This window comes from Doryrhamphus excisus, linkage group LG11, assembly GCF_037039965.1.
Source record: "Doryrhamphus excisus strain RoL-2023G ecotype Guam linkage group LG11, RoL_Dexc_Guam_v1.1, whole genome shotgun sequence".
Lineage (NCBI taxonomy): Eukaryota > Metazoa > Chordata > Actinopteri > Syngnathiformes > Syngnathidae > Doryrhamphus > Doryrhamphus excisus.
Window position 1 is genome coordinate 2,360,125 of NC_136367.1, and position 19,501 is coordinate 2,379,625.

Here is a 19,501-nt window from a genome sequence, read left to right on the forward strand (position 1 = left end):
ATATCCGATATTATCCAACTCTCAATTTCAAATATCACCATATCACGGGCCGATAATTATCGGTACCCATAACAAAAACAAAATTAAAATTTTAATATAAGAAATGGAAATTTTTGAAAAAATTAGGTTGGGAAAAAAGTTAATCATGTCAAATACATCAATAAAATTATACAAATATAAACATATAATTTAAATATGAATTTAGAAGAAGCAGCTTAAAATAACTGGACATTTTCTAAAAATGCAACAGTAAAAAAAAATTATAACTTTACAAAAATAAAGTCAAATATTAAGAAAAAAAGTTGTACTCTAAGATAAAAAAAAAATTAGAATTTTCATATATATCATTTAGTAGCATAGAGTTGAAATATTAATGGAATAATTTGTTTAAGTTTAAAAAAAAATAACGTTTTAGAAAATTAGTTTGGTGAAAAAGTATAATATTATTGGAACTTAAGTTAAAATATTATTGGAATATAGTCATAATATTGAGGAAAGAAAGAAGGGAGTTGAAATATTTGGAAAATTAAGAAAAAAAGTTGTACTCTGAGATTAAAAAAAATTAGAATTTTCATATATATCATTTAGTAGCATAGAGTTGAAATATTAATGGAATAATTTTTTTAAGTTTTAATATGAGAAACAAACATTAAAAAAAAATAACATTTTAGAAAATTAGTTTGGGGAAAAAGTATAATATTATTGGAACTTAAGTTAAAATATTATTGGAATATAGTCATAATATTGAGGAAAGAAAGAAGGGAGTTGAAAATTTTGGAAAATTAATGTTAAAAAAACAATAGAAATGGGACGCAAACAAGCAATAATGTTTTTTCAGATGCTGTTTTTTTTTCTTGAAATATATAAACAAATATCCAGTATAAAAATATCTGCAAAATATCAAAAGTTTGAACACCTCTGCCTTATGTTTTGTTAAATGCATCCCACGTAATACAAGCAGTAGATATGGAAATGAATTCACCCGAGCAAATTTCTCCACATCATAATTGATATTTCTGTCAAACAGCCAATGACATTCATTCCGCTACTGTCATCCCTTTGTCCCGACCAGAGCAACTCGATCGTGTTGAAGATGGCATGAACCATATCAACCAAGACATGAAGGAAGCCGAGAAAAATTTAAAAGATTTAGGGAAATGCTGTGGAATTTTCATATGTCCATGTAACAAGTAGGTACTGACAAACGGGCCTCTAAAAGGTTGTCACGTATGTGGGTGGCGTCCAGTTTTTCCTTTTTTTTTTTTGTTTCTTTTTTAATTTAATTTACTATTTTTTGCTTTATTTCGTCACAGTGAGTGTCTGAAGTTGTTGTCTTCTCTCCTTTTGTCCTCTTTCTTTCTTTCTTTCCTCCTCTCTATCTCTCTCTCTGATTCTCGTGCTTCGTTCGGTGGGGGATAAATGACTCGCGTTTAATCAGAACAACTGGAGCGCATCGAGGAGGGAATGGACCAAATCAATAAGGACATGAAGGATGCAGAAAAGAATTTGAACGATCTAGGGAAATTCTGTGGTCTTTGCTCCTGTCCATGTAACAAGTAGGTGCTGCTTGCCTTGCCTGCCTGACTTGCCTGCCTGCCGTCACAGAAATAGCAATTAACTCTTTTCAAAAAAAAAACAACTAATTAATTAATTGCTGGCATGATTACGGCAATCGGCTTCGAGTAGTCCTGCTGTGCGCCTTGCACACATCCATACCCACAGGAAGACCGCTCCCATATAATCCTACCTAAAGAGTAGCTAAATAACAGTCAATAATATCTATATTAATATCTATGAGCCCGCATGCTTTAAATAATAGTCAATAATACAAACAGAACTACAGTAATCACGTCTAATTGGTTCCAGATCCGACTATAAATGAATGACAATATTTTCATAGTTGGGGCATATAAGACCTATTTACAACCTTCTATATACAGCTTTTTCACATTAGAGTCCTCTAAAAATGAAATAACACCCCTATAGTCACCCTTACGCTCGTACTACCCAATAAAGTTGATATTGTCTCGTCAGCGTATTATTACAAACACTTAGTGACCTATATTTTGTATTTGAATGCTTCTTCTGAATGCCTTATGTTTGTATTTTTGTTGGTTTAGCTATTTTTATGCTTAATTTAGCCCGGGAAAAATGTCAAACTTTGCTTGGATAAATAAATAATAAATAACAGCATTGATTATTTATTATTATATTATATTATTATATTTTCTGGACTATAAGTCGCTCCGGAGTATAAGTCGCACATATGTAAGATATGCTAACACAATGGTTATTCAGCTAAGTAAGATATGCTAACACAATGGGTATTCAGCTAAGTAAGATATGCTAACACAATGGTTATTCAGCTAAGTAAGATATGCTAACACAATGGTTATTCAGCTAAGTAAGATATGTAAGAAATGTTAACACAATGGTTATTCAGCTAAGTAAGATATGTAAGATATGCTAACACAATGGTTATTCAGCTAAGTAAGATATGCTAACACAATGGTTATTCAGCTAAGATATGCAAGATATGCTAACACAGTCGTTATTCTGCTAAGTAAGATGTGCTAACACAATGGTTATTCAGCTAAGTAAGATATGTAAGATATGCTAACACAATGGTTATTCAGTTAGGATATGCTAACATAATCGTTATTCAGCTAAGTAACATATGCTAACACAATGGTTATTCAGCTCAGTAAGATATGTAAGATATGCTAACACAATGGTTATTCAGCTAAGTAAGATATGCTAACACAATGGTTATTCAGCTAAGTAAGATGTGCTAACATAATTGTTATTCAGCTATGTAAGCTATGTAAAATATGCTAACACAATGGTTATTCAGCTAAGTAAGATATGCTAACACAATGGTTATTCAGCTAAGTAAGATATGCTAACACAATGGTTATTCAGCTAAGTAAGATATGTAAGATATGCTAACACAATGGTTATTCAGTTAGGATATGCTAACATAATCGTTATTCAGCTACGTAACATATGCTAACACAATGGTTATTGAGCTCAGTAAGATATGTAAGATATGCTAACACAATGGTTATTCAGCTAAGATATGCTAACACAATGGTTATTCAGCTATGTAAGATATGCTAACACAATGGTTATTCAGCTATGTAAGATATGCTAACACAATGGTTATTCAGCTATGTAAGATATGCTAACACAGTCGTTATTCAGCTAAGTAAGATATGCTAACACAATGGTTATTCAGCTAAGTAAGCTATGTAAGATATGCTAACACAATTGTTATTCAGCTAAGTTGTCCAGTGTTTATGTAACAAACAATCTTTTCATTTATAAGTCGCTCTGGACTATAAGTGGCAGGAACAGCCAACCTATGAAAAAAAGTGTGACTTATAGTCCGGAAAATACGGTAAATATATCATATATTAATGTAGTAATATATTCAAGGCGCGATATAAACTTAATGGTGTGCGATACAGCCGATACCATTTCCCATTGTATCTTTCATAACAAATACTTCAGAATGAAAAGTTCCATTTGCCAATGGACACAACAACGTGAACGTAGCCGTCCTCCACATAAGCTCCGCTCCACTCAGCCAAAGCCGAGGGTTACCAGGAAGCGCCTCTCGTCCCGAGTACCCTTTCCTCTGAGCCTCCACTTAAGTGTAGCCGTTCCTAGCATCTCTTAACATTCCGACAACAACACGTAACAACGCCAACCATCCCGGCGCTAGGACTTTTCATCTGCATGATCTTGTCACCGCCACGCCGCTCTAACATCCACTCGACGCTCACCCTTTTTGCAGGCAACTAAACCTTTTTTTTTTCTTTACGACACCCCGCCCCCATTCCCTTTTACCACCGTTTGGGAAAGGACAATGACATGGAATGACTGGCGAGCATGATCCTTGGAATGCTCATGCATGCTTGACAATGCAAGTCATGACGGCATTGCTGCACGTGATTGATGATGCTACGACCATTATGCCCATGATGTTGATGTATATGATGATTATGATGATTATGATGATGTACCATTATGCTATCGGCTACTAGCAATTTTTGGGGTGAAAGAAAGTCTGCTTCCGATACACAAAATCAATTGACGGTCTCTGTATTAGCTAGCCATCGGCTATCACTCCCCTATAAACGTCTTTCTATGAGGTTATATTGAAAATATTCTGCATCAGACCAAGCTACGTAGCATCACTGATGCCGTCGCCAACATATGCTATCGCTAACATTGCCAGAAATCCCCGGATATTTGCGATTCGGTCCACAAAATTGTGCTTTTTTTTTTACCAAGAATTTTATTTTATTAGTTTTGATTTATTTAGTTTTATTTAGTCTCCATAATTAGGAGACCCAAATGCTTACCTCACTCACGGTGCAACTAAAAGTAACAAGCATAAGAAACAAATTTACAAATTTATAACCTGCAAGACATGCTGGGAATGCACACTTCCCCAAAACAGGAAGTTACCCAGCATACCTTGCGGCTTATGCATTTTTATTGTTTTTCATGTATATTAGTACATTAGACCCATATAGTCTAAGTGTTCCACATGTCTAACTTGTTACTTTTTGTCGCACCGTGAGTGAGCAACTGTTTTGACGATGATCTGGTTTGCATTGACGGTGCAGGTTTTCTCAGGACAGTCTTTCCTGGAGAGCACGGCACTAAATTAGCATTTAGCATTAGCATAGCAATCCCCGGATATTCGCGATTCGGTCCACAAAATTGTGCGTTTTTTTTTACCAAGAATTTTATTTTATTAGTTTTCATTTATTTAGTTTTATTTAGTCTCCATAATTAGGAGACCCAAATGCTTACCTCACTCACGGTGCAACCAAAAGTAACAAGCATAAGAAATTTACAAATTGTACTAATTTATAACCTGCAAGACATGCTGGGAATGCACACTTCCCCAAAACAGGAAGTTACCCAGCATACCTTGTGGCTTATACATTTTTATTGTTTTTCATGTATATTAGTACATTAGACCAATATAGTCTAAGTGTTCCACATGTCTAACTTACCTATACTTTTCGCCGCACCGTGAGTGAGCGACTGTTTTGACGATGATCTGGTTTGCATTGACGGTGCAGGTTCTCTCTGGACCGTCTTTCCTGGAGAGCACGGCACTAAATTAGCATTTATTGTTCACTTAAGTCCATCTCCCGCGGGGGAACCTGCTCACATGTAGGTCAGCTATATCAGATAGCGGAGTGGCCTGCCGGGAAACCGGCTAACTAAATAAAAGCATGTTTTTGTTCCGACGTTCGAGTCCATCCATCTTATTAGAAATAGCACTTTATAGACTTTATTTCCTAATTCTAAAGATTCCGACTGGCCGTTGTTTTTCCACTAATAGCCTCAGATTCCAGTCTTATCTCCGTGATGGACGGGAGTTCACCTCAGCCGCAGTATCGTCCGTACTTGCAAGATCTAAATCGCATCATCTCCGTTCAATCACCGCTAAGCCGATTAAGTTCTGTTTAGCATCCATTCGGGAAGAGGAGGAAGAGTGTATTTTGGAACAAAATGAAAAAGATGAGGGAAAACCGGACAGACGGGGAAACAGCAAGTACAGAAAGAAAGAAAGAACGTGTCAGCAGGGACTGGCAGATAAGTGAAGCCTTGCCTTGGTCCAGTTCTATTAATAAAAGTCACGTAGGAGGCTGAGTAGTCACCATCCCTCTTAGTACTTAGCACTGCGTGGTAACCCGGCAACTCGGACTCGGAGACTGCGTTGTTGGTACACAAAATATATCTTTGAAGACAGAAAATTTTAACTCGGTTCCGTTAATTGACGGTGCAGCAAAGGCAACGTAAAACTGCTTAGAATGGTCGATATACTGGAAAGAATATGTGTAGGTTAAATAAAAGTAAAATAAAGTAAAGAAACAAAAAAAAAGTCTTTACATATAAGTACATATAATGCCATTCCGTTTTAAGGTCATGATTCCGTTAATTGACGGTGCAGCAAAGGGAACATAAAACTGCTTAGGAAAGTTAATATACTATGTGTAGGTTAAATAAAAGTAAAATAAAGTAAAGAAACAAAAAGTACATATAATGCCATTCTGTTTTAAGGTCACGATTCCGTTAATTGACGGTGCAGCAAAGGCAACATAAAACTGCTTAGAATGGTCGATATACTGGAAAGAATATGTGTAGGTTAAATAAAAGTAAAATAAAGTAAAGAAACAAAAAAAGTCTTTACATTTTAGAAAAGTACATATAATGCTATTCTGTTCCAAGTTCACGATTCCGTTAATTGACGGTGCAGCAAAGGCAACATAAAACTGCTTAGAATGGTCGATATACTGGAAAGAATATGTGTAGGTTAAATAAAAGTAAAATAAAGTAAAGAAACAAAAAAAAAAAGTCTTTACATTTTCGAAAAGTACATATAATGCCATTCTGTTTTAAGGTCATGATTCCGTTAATTGACGGTGCAGCAAAGGCAACGTAAAACTGGGCCGCATCAGGTTCCCCCCTCCAAAAAAAACGCATTTATTAAAAACAAAAAATTTTAAAAAACTTCGCTTTGGTTCCAATTTTCTACAATAAAAGTTCTGATAAAACATTCCACTGTTGTCAAATATCTTAATTTTTATTTTTCTACACAAAATAAGATGAAAAATAAATCAACAAATCAAGAATAAAGAAAATCAATCAATCAGTAATAAATAAATATAATAATAATAATAAAACGGCAAATAATAAAAACTTAAGAAACCACATATAGTTGGTGGGTAGACAAATTATTTTTTTCAGATTAAAATGAACAAAGCATTATTAGAGCCCTGTAGACATGACAAAACACGACTATAGTCACATTTATACTCTTTTTATTTACAACATATTGCGCAACTGCAGGGTCTTCAGACACATGCTAACTCGCAAACTAGAGAGCTAGCGACCTAAACGGTAGCCTTCCAAGTTATTTCCTTTCAACTTAAATAGCCAAAAACTTACCACTTCCACACGGATAGGGAGGATAACTATTAACAGTTATTTAACCTTTAACATGAACATTAATCAAACGTAATAATTTTTTTCTGGGTACATGATACCATACAGCATCCGTATCAAACTTCCGCACTAGCATTAAACTTTCATATCAAGACGTGGCCCGCGGGCCAAATGTGGCCCGCAGGACACTAGTTGAACGGTCCAGATCCAGTCGGTTCAATGCCGCTTCAATTGTCGCAACCCATCCAAAAACTGTCCACAAAGTCTGGACAAATAAACACCAGGTTTGGATGAAAATAGACGCTGAGTAACGACTGCAACCGGGCGAGCGTCCGATTCCCTATCTTTGTTAGCGCAGCTCTATTTGTCGGTACACGCTTCCTATCGTTTTGTTAGCGGCGACGTCGTTATCGCACGCCTCGCTGCTATAATTAACGACGCCGAGTGTGATGGAGGATATGAATCGGGGCGTGACCGACATGTTTTTTTTTTTTTTTTTTTTTGACGGATCCAAGAATCGCACATGGAACCTTTTTTTTTTTTTTTTTTTTTGCTCTCTTGACTTTTTTTCAGTTCCTTTTTTGTTTTGTTGATTTGTTTTGCTATTTTTGCATTAATTGTTGTCCCTCCTCCGACAATGTGACAGTCCTGTATAATCCATGTTGTTCGTCTAGCAAGAGATTGTTTACTTTGTTTTTCCTGTCACCTTTTGGGGGATTCGACTGTGGTGTCGGTGGTGGTGATGGTGATGGTGATGGTGGGGGGGGGGGATGGGGGGGGGCGGAGGATATATATCACAGGATATCATGTTGTGCATGCTATATAATATAAAACAGTGTTTTTTCAACCACTGTGCCGCGGCACACTAGTGTACCTTGAGAAACCGTGGGGATTAACCAATATCACTAACAATTAATTGATTAACAATGATTAATCGTGGTTAGTCGTGTGCCACAAGGTTTTTCCAATGTAAAAAAAAAAAAAAACGTGCCGCGGCTCAAAAAAGGTTGAAAAACACTGAGATACAAGACAAGACATAGCATCACTCGCCTTGCTATTCAATTTAATTTAGGGAATGAGCCTGCCAGTCCATGCCTGCTATGCTTTGCTTGACTTAGTCTAGTCTAGTCTAGTCTAGTCTAGTCTAGTCTAGTCCCTGACTGGATGCATGAAATCAACTCATTTTATATTGATCTGTATATATATATATATATATATTATATATATATATATAAATCCTCCCTCAAAGCCAACGGGAAGCCGGCCTGATTGGAGGGGAAATGATGGGATCGCGCGCCGTCTGACTGTCAAGTGTTTGATTCCATCGTCAGGATGAAGAGCGGAGCCAGCAAGGCCTGGGGGAACAACCAGGACGGGGTGGTGGCCAGTCAGCCAGCCCGCGTGGTGGATGAGCGTGAACAGATGGCCATCAGCGGGGGCTTCATCCGCAGGTAAGAGGGGCGGAGTCGCGTGGAGCAAACCTGCGACATGCGACCCGTACGTGGTACGTGGCTATGCTATCATTTGAAGTTCGTTAGCAATTTCCTGCATTGGATTGTTGGGAATGTGACAAACTAGCAACTTTTTATGGTTGTTTGGCGAGATAATTGTGTATCGTTGAACATGGTTAGCATTATAGTCCATGGGTGCATGAGTGCTGCCCGCTCCTTTCAGATCAAGATGATTTTCAAATTATCTAAAGTGACAAACTAGCAACTTTTTCTGGTTGTTTGGCGAGATAATTGTTTATCGTTAAACATGGTCGTGTTAGCATCATAGTCCTTGGGTGCATGAGTGCTGCCCGTTCCTTTCAGATGAAGATGATTTTCAAATGATCTAAAGTGACAAACTAGGAACTTTTTATGGTCGTTTGGCGAGATAATTGTGTATCGTTGTACATGGTTAGCATTATAGTCCATGGGTGCATGAGTGCTGCCCGTTCCTTTCAGATGATGATTTTCAAATTATCTAAAGTGACAAACTAGCTACTTTTTATGGTCGTTTGGCGAGATAATTGTGTATTGTTGAACATGGTTAGCATTATAGTCCATGGGTGCATGAGTGCTGCCCGTTCCTTTCAGATGATGATTTTCTAATTATCTAAAGTGACAAACTAGCAACTTTTTATGGTCGTTTGGCATCATAGTCCAGAATTGCATGAGTGCTGCCGGTTCTTTTCATGTATACATTATTTTTTAACTATCAACAGTGACAAAATTAGCAACTTTTTATGGTCGTTTGGCGAGATAATTGTGTATCGTTGAACATGGTTAGCATTATAGTCCATGGGTGCATGAGTGCTGCCCGCTCCTTTCAGATCAAGATGATTTTCAAATTATCTAAAGTGACAAACTAGCAACTTTTTATGGTCGTTTGGCGAGATAATTGTGTATCGTTAAACATGGTGGTGTTAGCATCATAGTCCAGAATTGCATGAGTGCTGCCGGTTCTTTTCATGTATACATTATTTTTTAACTATCAACAGTGACAAAATTAGCAACTTTTTATGGTCGTTTGGCGAGATAATTGTGTATCGTTGAACATGGTTAGCATTATAGTCCATGGGTGCATGAGTGCTGCCCGCTCCTTTCAGATCAAGATGATTTTCAAATTATCTAAAGTGACAAACTAGCAACTTTTTATGGTCGTTTGGCGAGATAATTGTGTATCGTTAAACATGGTCGTGTTAGCATCATAGTCCTTGGGTGCATGAGTGCTGCCCGTTCCTTTCAGATGAAGATGATTTTCAAATGATCTAAAGTGACAAACTAGCAACTTTTTATGGTCGTTTGGCGAGATAATTGTGTATCGTTGAACATGGTTAGCATTATAGTTCATGGGTGTATGAGTGCTGCCCGCTCCTTTCAGATCAAGATGATTTTCAAATGATCTAAAGTGACAAACTAGCTACTTTTTATGGTCGTTTGGCGAGATAATTGTGTATCGTTGAACACGGTTAGCATTATAGTTCATGGGTGCATGAGTGCTGCCCGTCCCTTTCAGATGATGATTTTCAAATGATCTAAAGTGACAAACTAGCAACTTTTTATGGTCGTTTGGCGAGATAATTGTGTATCGTTAAACATGGTGGTGTTAGCATCATACTCCATAGACTGATAACTGAGGATGGGAATTTCACTGCATTTCTATTCTGTGCTTGTTTGTGTTGTCAGGGTAACAGACGATGCCCGGGAAAATGAGATGGATGAGAACCTGGAGCAGGTGGGCGGCATCATCGGAAACCTGCGCCACATGGCCCTGGATATGGGCAACGAGATCGACACCCAGAACCGCCAAATCGACAGGATCATGGAGAAGGTACAGACACTTTTTTTTTTGACGTGGATTCAAAGGTGTGGAGTTTGTATCTTCTCCCTGTTCTCTCAATTTTTAGGCCGTAATTGTGAAAAAAATAGACTTTGAATTGATATTTTCATAGTTACAGCATAGAAAAACTGTCTAAATGCGTTTTTTTAACATTATTAGAGCCCTCTAGACATGAGGTAACACCCCTATAGTCACATTGACACTTTCATTTTCTACCGCTTATCCTCACGGGGGATGCTGGACCCTATCCCAGAGGCGGGGTACACCCTGGACTGGTGGCCAGCCAATCACAGGGCACATATAGACAAACAACCATTCACACTCACATTCATACCTATGGACAATTTGGAGTGGCTAATTAACCTAGCATGTTTTTGGAATGTGGGAGGAAACCGGAGTACCCGGAGAAAACCCACGCATGCACGGGGAGAACATGCAAACTCCACACAGAGACGGCCGAGGGTGGGATTGAACTCTGGTCTCCTAGCTGCATGGCCTGCGTGTTAACCACTAGTCCGCCGTGCAGCCTTAAAAAAAAATTGAGCAAGAAAATGGATCATTTCATTGTTGCAAATTGTGATTAATTAATTTGAAAACCGTGATTATTCAGATAAAAAATATTCCTCATGTGGCATCCATAATTAATACTCCATACACAATATTTCATGTTTAATATTTATTTCATTAAAGAGTGAAAAGTGCTCCAACAGTTAACGTTTCATCATTGTGACATGTACCGAAAACTCACACATGCACGGGGGAGAAGGTGCAAACTCCACACAGAGATGGACGAGGGTGGAATTGAACACGGGTCTCCTAGCTGCGAGGCCTGCGTGTTAACCACTCGGTTCACCCTGCAGCCTAAAAAAAAAAAGAGCAAGAAAATGCATCTTTTCATAGTTGCAAATCGTGATTAATCATGATTGATTAATTTGAAAACCGTGATTATTCCGATTAAAAATATTCCTCATGTTAATACAGTTAACATGAGTTAATGAGTTAATACCACATAAAGAGTGAAAAGTGCTCCAACACATTCATCATTGTGACATGTACTTGCAAACTCCACACAGAGATGGTTGAGGGTGGAATTGAACTCGGGGTCTCCTAGCTGTGTGGCCTGCGCGCTAACCACATTGATTATCACACTTATTATCCAACATAGTAGACAAAATAAGAGTAAGTACGCCATTTTAAGACATAATAAATAAGACTCTCATGCTAGTGTGTGTCGCTATAAATGTGTTCCCTATGGGGGACATGAGTAAGGGACAGACAGGAAGTGACCTCAAATGTTAATAATTTCAGTATTTCCGTGGGTAACGGCCATAACAAACCTGCTTCTGGTGCTTGTAGAGATGGCCGAGGGTGGAATTGAACTCGGGGTCTCACTCCTGTGTGGCCTGCGTGCTAACCACATTGATTATCACACTTATTATCCAACATAAGTAGACAAAATAAGTAAGTACGCCATTTTAAGACATAATAAATAAGACTCATGCTAGTGTGTGTCGCTATAAATGTGTTCCCTATGCGGACGTGAGTAAGGGACAGACAGGAAGTGACCTCAAATGTTAATAATTTCAGTATTTCCATGGGTAACGGCCATAACAAACCTGCTTCTGGTGCTTGTAGAGATGGCCGAGGGTGGAATTGAACTCGGGGTCTCCTAGCTGTGTGGCCTGCATGCTAACCACATTCTTATTATCCAACAAGATAGCAAACAAAATAAGAGTAAGTACGCCATTTAAGACATAAATAAGACTCTCATGCTAGTGTGTGTCGCTATAAATGTGTTCCCTATGGGGGACGTGAGTAAGGGACAGACAGGAAGTGACGTCGAATGTTAGGAATTTCAGTATTTCCGTGGGTAACGGCCACAACAAAATATTGCTTCTGGTGCTTGTGTGTCTCACCGAAACATTACAGTAGCATTACCGACCCCTAGGTAGTAAAATAGTAAGGTTTTTGTTTACATGTGGAGCTGGAGACCTACCTTTTGACTTTAACAGAGTAGGCGTGGTTGTGGGTGGGTTCTGCGGAGTCCTGCGGGGAGAAGAACGCAGATTTATTATGAATGAATGATATTTCAGGAACATTTCCTGTGGTGTCCCACAGGGACAGTTCTAAAAAAAAAGTGCCTCTTTCTGGTCCTTCACAGGCTGATTCCAACAAGACCAGGATTGACGAGGCCAACCAGAGGGCCACAAAGATGCTGGGAAGTGGCTAAAAACAAGTCAACCCGCCGAGCATGAAATGAAACGCCCCCCCCCCACCCCATCCCCGATTGACCCCGACCCCTTCCTTCCTTCCGGGCATCCGGCGCTGCACGTCATCATGGCGCCGCCATGCTTTTTATCATATCGACCTTCTAGGTTTGCACACATGCACATATCACCTCCCTTCCGCCATTGTAAATGTCGTTACTGTGTGTCGTCTGTACGCCTTTTTTTTTCAAAAAAAATGATTTCTTATACTCCGTGCATCGTTTTTTTTTCTCAAAGGTTGTATATAGCGCTGAGGTAATGAGGTAATGCTCACCTGTGAACTTTTTATTCTCTCGATCAATATATATTATATATATAAATATTATTCTATATCATATAATATATAGAAATATACAAGCACACTGCTACAGATGACAAGTATATCATATGGAATGCTGTTTTGTTTTCATTCCTCCTTTTTTCAGTAATCTCAGTATTGTAGTAAAAAAAACAAAAACAAACGATGTCATTCCAAGTACGCTTCCCGTCATGCTCCTGATGATTTAGCGGGGGGGAAAAAAAATTGACATTAAATAAATTAAAACTTTTTATTTATTTATTTGTTTTTTCCCCTCTCCATGGCAATCATACTGAGTTTGCTGTTTTTAGACAATGTGCAACTAGATTCTCTGTAGCTGTATTAGGCATTGCATTGCATTCCGAGTGATGTGAATTGTGCGTTCTCTGCATGATTATTATTATTAAAAAAAAAAAAAAAGGTTAGATTTTAGTCTTCTAAATAAAAGCTGTCTGAAAAAAATATATATATAAAAAAAATAATAATAACACGGAAGTAGCGACTTGATTTAAAAAAAAAAAATAAAAAATAACGCATGCTCAGTATTAGGACGCAGTTGTTCCAATTCTTCCCTTGCGAGTTTGCAATAGTGCCACTATATTTCTGTCTTGATATATTTACCGACTGTGACCATCTTGTTGTAAAATAATGCAAAAGGTGAACAAAAAAGCGAGACACAAGACGACGACGATTGGGGGTTGTATTGCAAAAAAAAAAAAAACATTTTTTTGTAAACGATTATGCAGAAGCGCTGGAAGAGGAGGCCGGGGTTGTGTACTGTAACATAGGTTTTGGATGCTCTGAAAAAAAAAAAATAATAATAATAATAATAAACGTTTGCAATGTAAAGCAAAGACGCATATTTCTGAGAGACCTTACTTTTATAAGAAGACTGTACCTGTAAGTTTATTCTCCCCGTGTGGTTTGTTATTGGTAAAAAAATAATAATAATAATAATAACAATAACGATACATCCAAACAGGAAAAAAAAAAAAAGGGTTTTTGTTGCTTCTGTACTTTAGAGCTATGCACACCAACTCTCTCAAAATGTCCCGTAGTTTAGAGTAAAGTGACGAAATACCCCCCCCCCCCCCCCCAAAACTGAATGACACAATAGGTTCAACTGTGAGATTGATGTCCTCAAACGCATGTTGTATTCAAAGACTTCCCTTCTCTGTATCCTGTCAGTGTGTGTGAAGTGGTGGACATTTTGTAGCTAGCTGAATTGATTAAAAGTAATCGACCCTAACATGTGTCTGTCTTTATTCATTTGTATTTATCTTTATTTATTTATTAGGTAGAAAAAAACACAAGTCGCATTTTTGTGGGTAATTTATTTTACAAACTACTTGAGTTGTCGTGGAAGTGATTACTATTAAAGTACCGTATTTTCTGGGCTATAAATCACACCAGAGTATAAGTCGCACAAGGCCAAAAATGCATCATTAGGTAGAAAAAAAACATACATAAGTCGAAGTCGCATTTTTTTGTGGGTAATTTATTTTACAAACTACTTGAGTTGTCGTGGAAGTGATTACTATTAAAGTACCGTATTTTCTGGGGTATAAATCGCACCAGAGTATAAGTCGCACAAGGCCAAAAATGCATAATTAGGTAGAAAAAAAAAAACATACATAAGTCGCACTTCAGTATAAGTCGCATTTTTTGCGGGTAATTTATTTTACAAACTACTTGAGTTGTCATGGAAGTGATTACTATTAAAGTACTGTATTTTCTGGGCTATAAATCACACCAAAGTATAAGTCGCACAAGGCCAAAAATGCATCATTAGGCCCAGAAAAAAAACATACATAAGTCGCACTGGAGTATAAGTTGCATTTTTTGTGGGTAATTTATTTTACAAACTACTTGAGTTGTTGTGGAAGTGATTACTATTAAAGTAAAAATGACTTTTAAAGAAAAAAACGGTGGTGGCCGAAGGCGGAATTGAACTCGGGTCTCCAAGCTGTGAGGCCTGTGCGCTAACCACTCATAGTAGGATTACTAATGCAATATTTTCGTGGTTAGAGCATGGAAACCCTGCTTAGGACCTTCTAAATACAGGTCTTAACATTACTAGAGCCCTCCAGATGCGAAATAACACCCCTATAGTCACATTTACTGTGTGGCTTGCGCGCTGCTTATGATATTAAAATGTATAAATCTTTCAAACTGCACACAGAGATGGCCGAGGGTGGAATTGAACTCTGGTCTCCTTGCTGTGAGGCCTGCGTGCTAACCAGTTTTAACATTATTAGAGCCCTCCAGACATGAAATAACACCCCTATAGTCACATTTACTGTGTGGTTTGTGCGCTGCTTATATTAAAATGTGTAAATCTTTCAAACTGCACACAGAGATGGCCGAGGGTGGAATTGAACTCTGGTCTCCTTGCTGTGAGGCCTGCGTGCTAACCAGTTTTAACATTATTAGAGCCCTCCAGACATGAAATAACACCCCTATAGTCACATTTACTGTGTGGTTTGTGCGCTGCTTATATTAAAATGTGTAAATCTTTCAAACTGCACACAGAGATGGCCGAGTGTGGAATTGAACTCAGGTCTCCTAGCTGCGAGGCCTGCATGCTAACCACTCGTCCAACGTGCAGCCCTCCCAAAATATTGTATTAATTAATAAGGGATCCTACTTTGAGGAAAATCACTAATCACTAATCATACAGAGATGATAGCTTTTTAAACTAGCAATGATTCATGGCTGACATTGTGGTTACACAACATGGAGTTTCAATGCTAGTTAGTTTTAACTAGAGGAAAGGGATGTGTTGACATCGAACATGGATACCAGCGCAGTGACAATGGCGCATCGTGTATCCAGACACAGAGGGAAGGGCGGGGCTCCACCGCAATGTGTCACCCTCGCACCCCGACACCGCACGTCATGCTGACATGTGATGTCGGCACAGCCGGGGGGTGTTTGAACCGTGTTTTTAAGGCGTTATTGTGCTGTGGTGACAACTGGGAAATTTATATCATTTTATTCTGTAATGGCCGCCGCTTTTAAGTGGAAGCCTGGCGAGCGCTTCTTCGCCGTCAATCCACACGCTGCCGCCGCACCCTCGGAGGCACGAAACGACCTCTGCAGCCATGCCGGCATGTGCAGGGTCATTATTCATCAAGTGGGCGCGTTTAAGGGTAAAACCTGACATCTGCTGGCAAGGACCGTGTATTGCAACTGGTCATTCCCAGCTATTAGAACTACTAACTATATAAATCATGTCTTTTCACAGTGGAATACATACATAGACATTTCAATATGTAGTATTCCACACTAGCCACTAGGTGTCAGCAATGAGCATGGTAAGAAGTACTCTACAGAACAGGAAATAAGAGGAACAAAGCATTGTTGCAATCATATTTGCTATTATTATTATGTCTACTAAATTGGGTAATAGGAGTGTAGAGGTGACTATAGGGGTGTTATCTCATGTCTACAGGGCTCTAATAATGTTAAAAGTTGTATTTAGAAGATGGTAAATATTTTCAAAGAGGAAAAAGAAGGAAGAGAACAAGGTGTTTCAAAAATTAATAAATAAAAAAACAACTAGATCCCTGACATCACGTCCTGTTCTAGTCACTAGGTGTCAGCAATGAGCATGTAAGAAGTACTCTACAGAACAGGAAATAAAGCATTGTTGCAATGCTAACAGGCGAGTATTATCATATTTGCTATTATTATTATGTCTAATAGATTGGGTAATAGGAGTGTAAAGGTGACTATAGGGGTGTTATTTCATGTCTACAGGGCTCTAATAATGTTAAAAGGCGTATTTAGAAGATGGTAAATATTTTCAAAGCGCTCCTATGACACTTTATGACAATTTTAATTATTATTAATTATTAAAAATATTAGAATTATTTTATACATAGTAGAATGAAAATTTACAATAAGGGCATTCTAATAATTAATAATTATCATTAAATTATTAGTATCAGAATCAGGATGCCCTTTATTGTCATTTACATATAATAGAATGAAAAATGACAATAAAGGGTATTCTGATTCTTATAATAATTATTATTTTATAATTAATAATATAAACAATAACTATTAGATTTATTTATCTCACATTACCAGAATCAAAATCCCCTTTGTCATTTTTCATTCTACTATATGTAAAATGACAATAAAGGGAATCCCGATTAATAATTTTAATAATTAATAATAATAATTATTATTATTAGATTTATTTATGCCACAATAATCACCACCAGAAAAACACAGGGTTGTACAACAACACAGTTGTGGCTGTACTCCAGCTAAATCCCCGACATCACTTCCTGTTCACTTCCTGTTCACATTCCGGAACTAGCAAGTCTTATTTACATCTTATTTCCCCTCATTAGACCTACTAAACTAGGTAATATGAGTGTAAAGGTGACTATAGGGGTGTTATTTCATGTCTAGAGGACTCTAATAATGGTAAAAAGTCATAAACAGGTCTTCTGTTCTTCACATCCAATAATATTCTGTTTATTAATATTGCGGAAGGAAATTCAATTATCGCGGCCGGGTCCGGAACTAATTAATCGGGATAAAGGGACAATTAGTGTCCAGCTTTAAGGCTTCACTGACCTCCTGGGAAGAGAGTGTCTTTCTTTCAGCAGAGTGACTGCTGCTTGGACCATAGCGTTCACTGTAGCCACATAACTAGGCTCTGGGAAAAAAAAAAAAAATTGAAACATTATTTGATGTTGAAATGACTTCCATGAGAACTTTTTTTTTTTTTTACTTACATTCCCTTACCTGTTTCATCATTGGACCAGCCTTGCTGAACAAGCCGAAGGAGAAAAACCTTGAAATGAACATCAAAATAATCATATTAATAAATTGAAGGTTCTTTTGTTAGCTGGCTATTACTGATGGCTATAGAACATATCTCTTAAATCAATTAGTTTTATTTATTTTCTCATTTTAGTATTAATCACAAAAGAAACATCTATGGTGTTCGGGTGAATTTTGACCCATATATATTAATGTCAAGAAAAGGTAGAAAAAGTTATTGTTTTCAGCAACAGAACTTTATTATAAACTGAAATCAAAAAACAGAACAGGTCCAGATCTTGGTTCACTGTAATTCTTGTTATTCTTTCCATGATACAAATTATAAATGTTAAATCATCATCATCAAAATGAGTGAATTCACTTCACATGTATACTGGAAAAGCGGTCAAAATGAGAATCCCCTAATTGTACACTTATGATTTCAGTTGTGGCTCAAAATATTGCTTTATAGTCATATTATTATAACCGGGTCGAAACCGACCCTAACAATACAGTGGTCATAATTTCAACCAGACAATTTTAAAATGTAGTAAAAAAAATTTTTTTTGTTTTATTTTGTTGAAATATAGTTTCCTGACGAAGTCAAAAAGCCTTGATGCAATACACAAATATTATGTGATTATTTTTTTGCATTAAAATGTAAAATACAAGAGGGTTAAGGTGAACATTAATGCACACTCAACATTTTGAGGCGTTTAGTGTAACATCCGGGCACTGGCAGCGTACTACTTTTTAGCCCTACTTCTCAGTGTGCACTTAGCGAAAGGCTGTGTTTCAAGCTCGCGCACTTACACACTTATAAGTGCACGAGTGCATTCCGCCTATTTATATACACACTTACCTAGCTTGTTAGCCACCTGCTTTAACACTCCCTCCAGACGGGCTCGGCTTCTCCCAGCCACTGCCCATGTTAGACGGTCGTTTCCAGAACTTTCCGCCGCGTACCTGGCCACTTCTTCAGCAATAAACTTGCCGGTGAAGCCCGAAGCACCGAAAACAATGATGTGGTTACGGTGTGCTGTTTGTCACGGCTTCCATTGTGGTACACTTCCAAAGTCGCTCCGAGTCACGTCATTTCCGGTTATGTCATGTGGCGCTCCCTTTAAATATATGTAACTTATTCTATTCATTTAATATTACTGTCATACAATATCAGTTTTTATGTCAGGCAGGACTAAAAATCAAACGGTTATTTTGTTTTTATCTGGTTTCTACAACCGGTTAGCAAGTATAGAGAATACATGCATACCGACACCTCGTGGACATGAGTGTAGTGTTCTGTTATAAATGTTCCGTCCTTTCCCAGTGACGCCACAATTGGTTCCGCTTAAAAATAATAGAGACAACCTAAAAATAAAGCGAAATTATCTCTTCCAAATGCGAATAAATCGAAAATGTAATCCACAATACATCAAAAAATGTGATTACACACTGACCTCTAGTGGCCAATATATGACTTGCTTTGAGGCTGTAACAAGGACAGATGGATGGGTGAAGAGAAATTGAATTAAATATAATTAATTATAATTAAAATATATAAAATAATTTTTGATTTAAATTAAAAATGCATGTTTTAAATGCATTAAATATTAAATATTTAGCAGTATTAGCAATATTTAGCAGATTTTGTAAAAGTACAATCTCAATCTATACTTATTTTAGAAGTAACATTGCATTTATTCATAATCATGATGATTATTTTGAACCAATGCAAAAAACCTGTTTACAAATGTTCCTTTAATAGTGTGGTAACGTACATATCAAAGCACACAAAGGCCGATTGCATAATGCAACACTCGTTGATCACCGTTATCCGGTGACAATACAAAGG

General features: G+C 37.5%; 1 protein-coding gene, 1 long non-coding RNA gene and 1 other non-coding gene across 4 annotated transcripts in view; 1 reads left to right on the plus strand and 2 right to left on the minus strand.

Moving 5' to 3' along the window:
• snap25a (synaptosome associated protein 25a) overlaps positions 1-14,116 on the plus strand; it is a 39,271-nt gene extending 25,155 nt beyond the window's left edge. The window contains exons 5-8 of one of the 2 annotated variants that reach the window (XM_058064556.2): positions 1,073-1,190; positions 8,307-8,426; positions 10,149-10,293; positions 12,464-14,116. In XM_058064556.2, the coding sequence (XP_057920539.1) occupies positions 1,073-1,190; positions 8,307-8,426; positions 10,149-10,293; positions 12,464-12,532 (452 nt within the window). In that variant the 3' untranslated portion in view covers positions 12,533-14,116. Of the gene's footprint in view, positions 1-1,072; positions 1,191-1,438; positions 1,557-8,306; positions 8,427-10,148; positions 10,294-12,463 lie in introns of both variants that reach the window. The other variant, XM_058064537.2, reaches the window with a different exon arrangement.
• LOC131116908 (uncharacterized) lies at positions 10,853-12,359 on the minus strand. Its single transcript, XR_013629379.1, has 3 exons — positions 12,299-12,359; positions 11,640-11,712; positions 10,853-11,163 (listed from the first exon to the last, which is right to left on the minus strand). It is a non-coding gene; the product is annotated as an uncharacterized LOC131116908 (transcript).
• Positions 14,117-17,171: 3,055 nt separating the features above from the next.
• On the minus strand, positions 17,172-18,720 carry LOC144901278 (uncharacterized). The gene is made up of 3 exons (XR_013629436.1): positions 18,512-18,720; positions 17,632-17,680; positions 17,172-17,542 (listed from the first exon to the last, which is right to left on the minus strand). It is a non-coding gene; the product is annotated as an uncharacterized LOC144901278 (long non-coding RNA).
• Between the last annotated feature and the right edge of the window lie 781 nt (positions 18,721-19,501).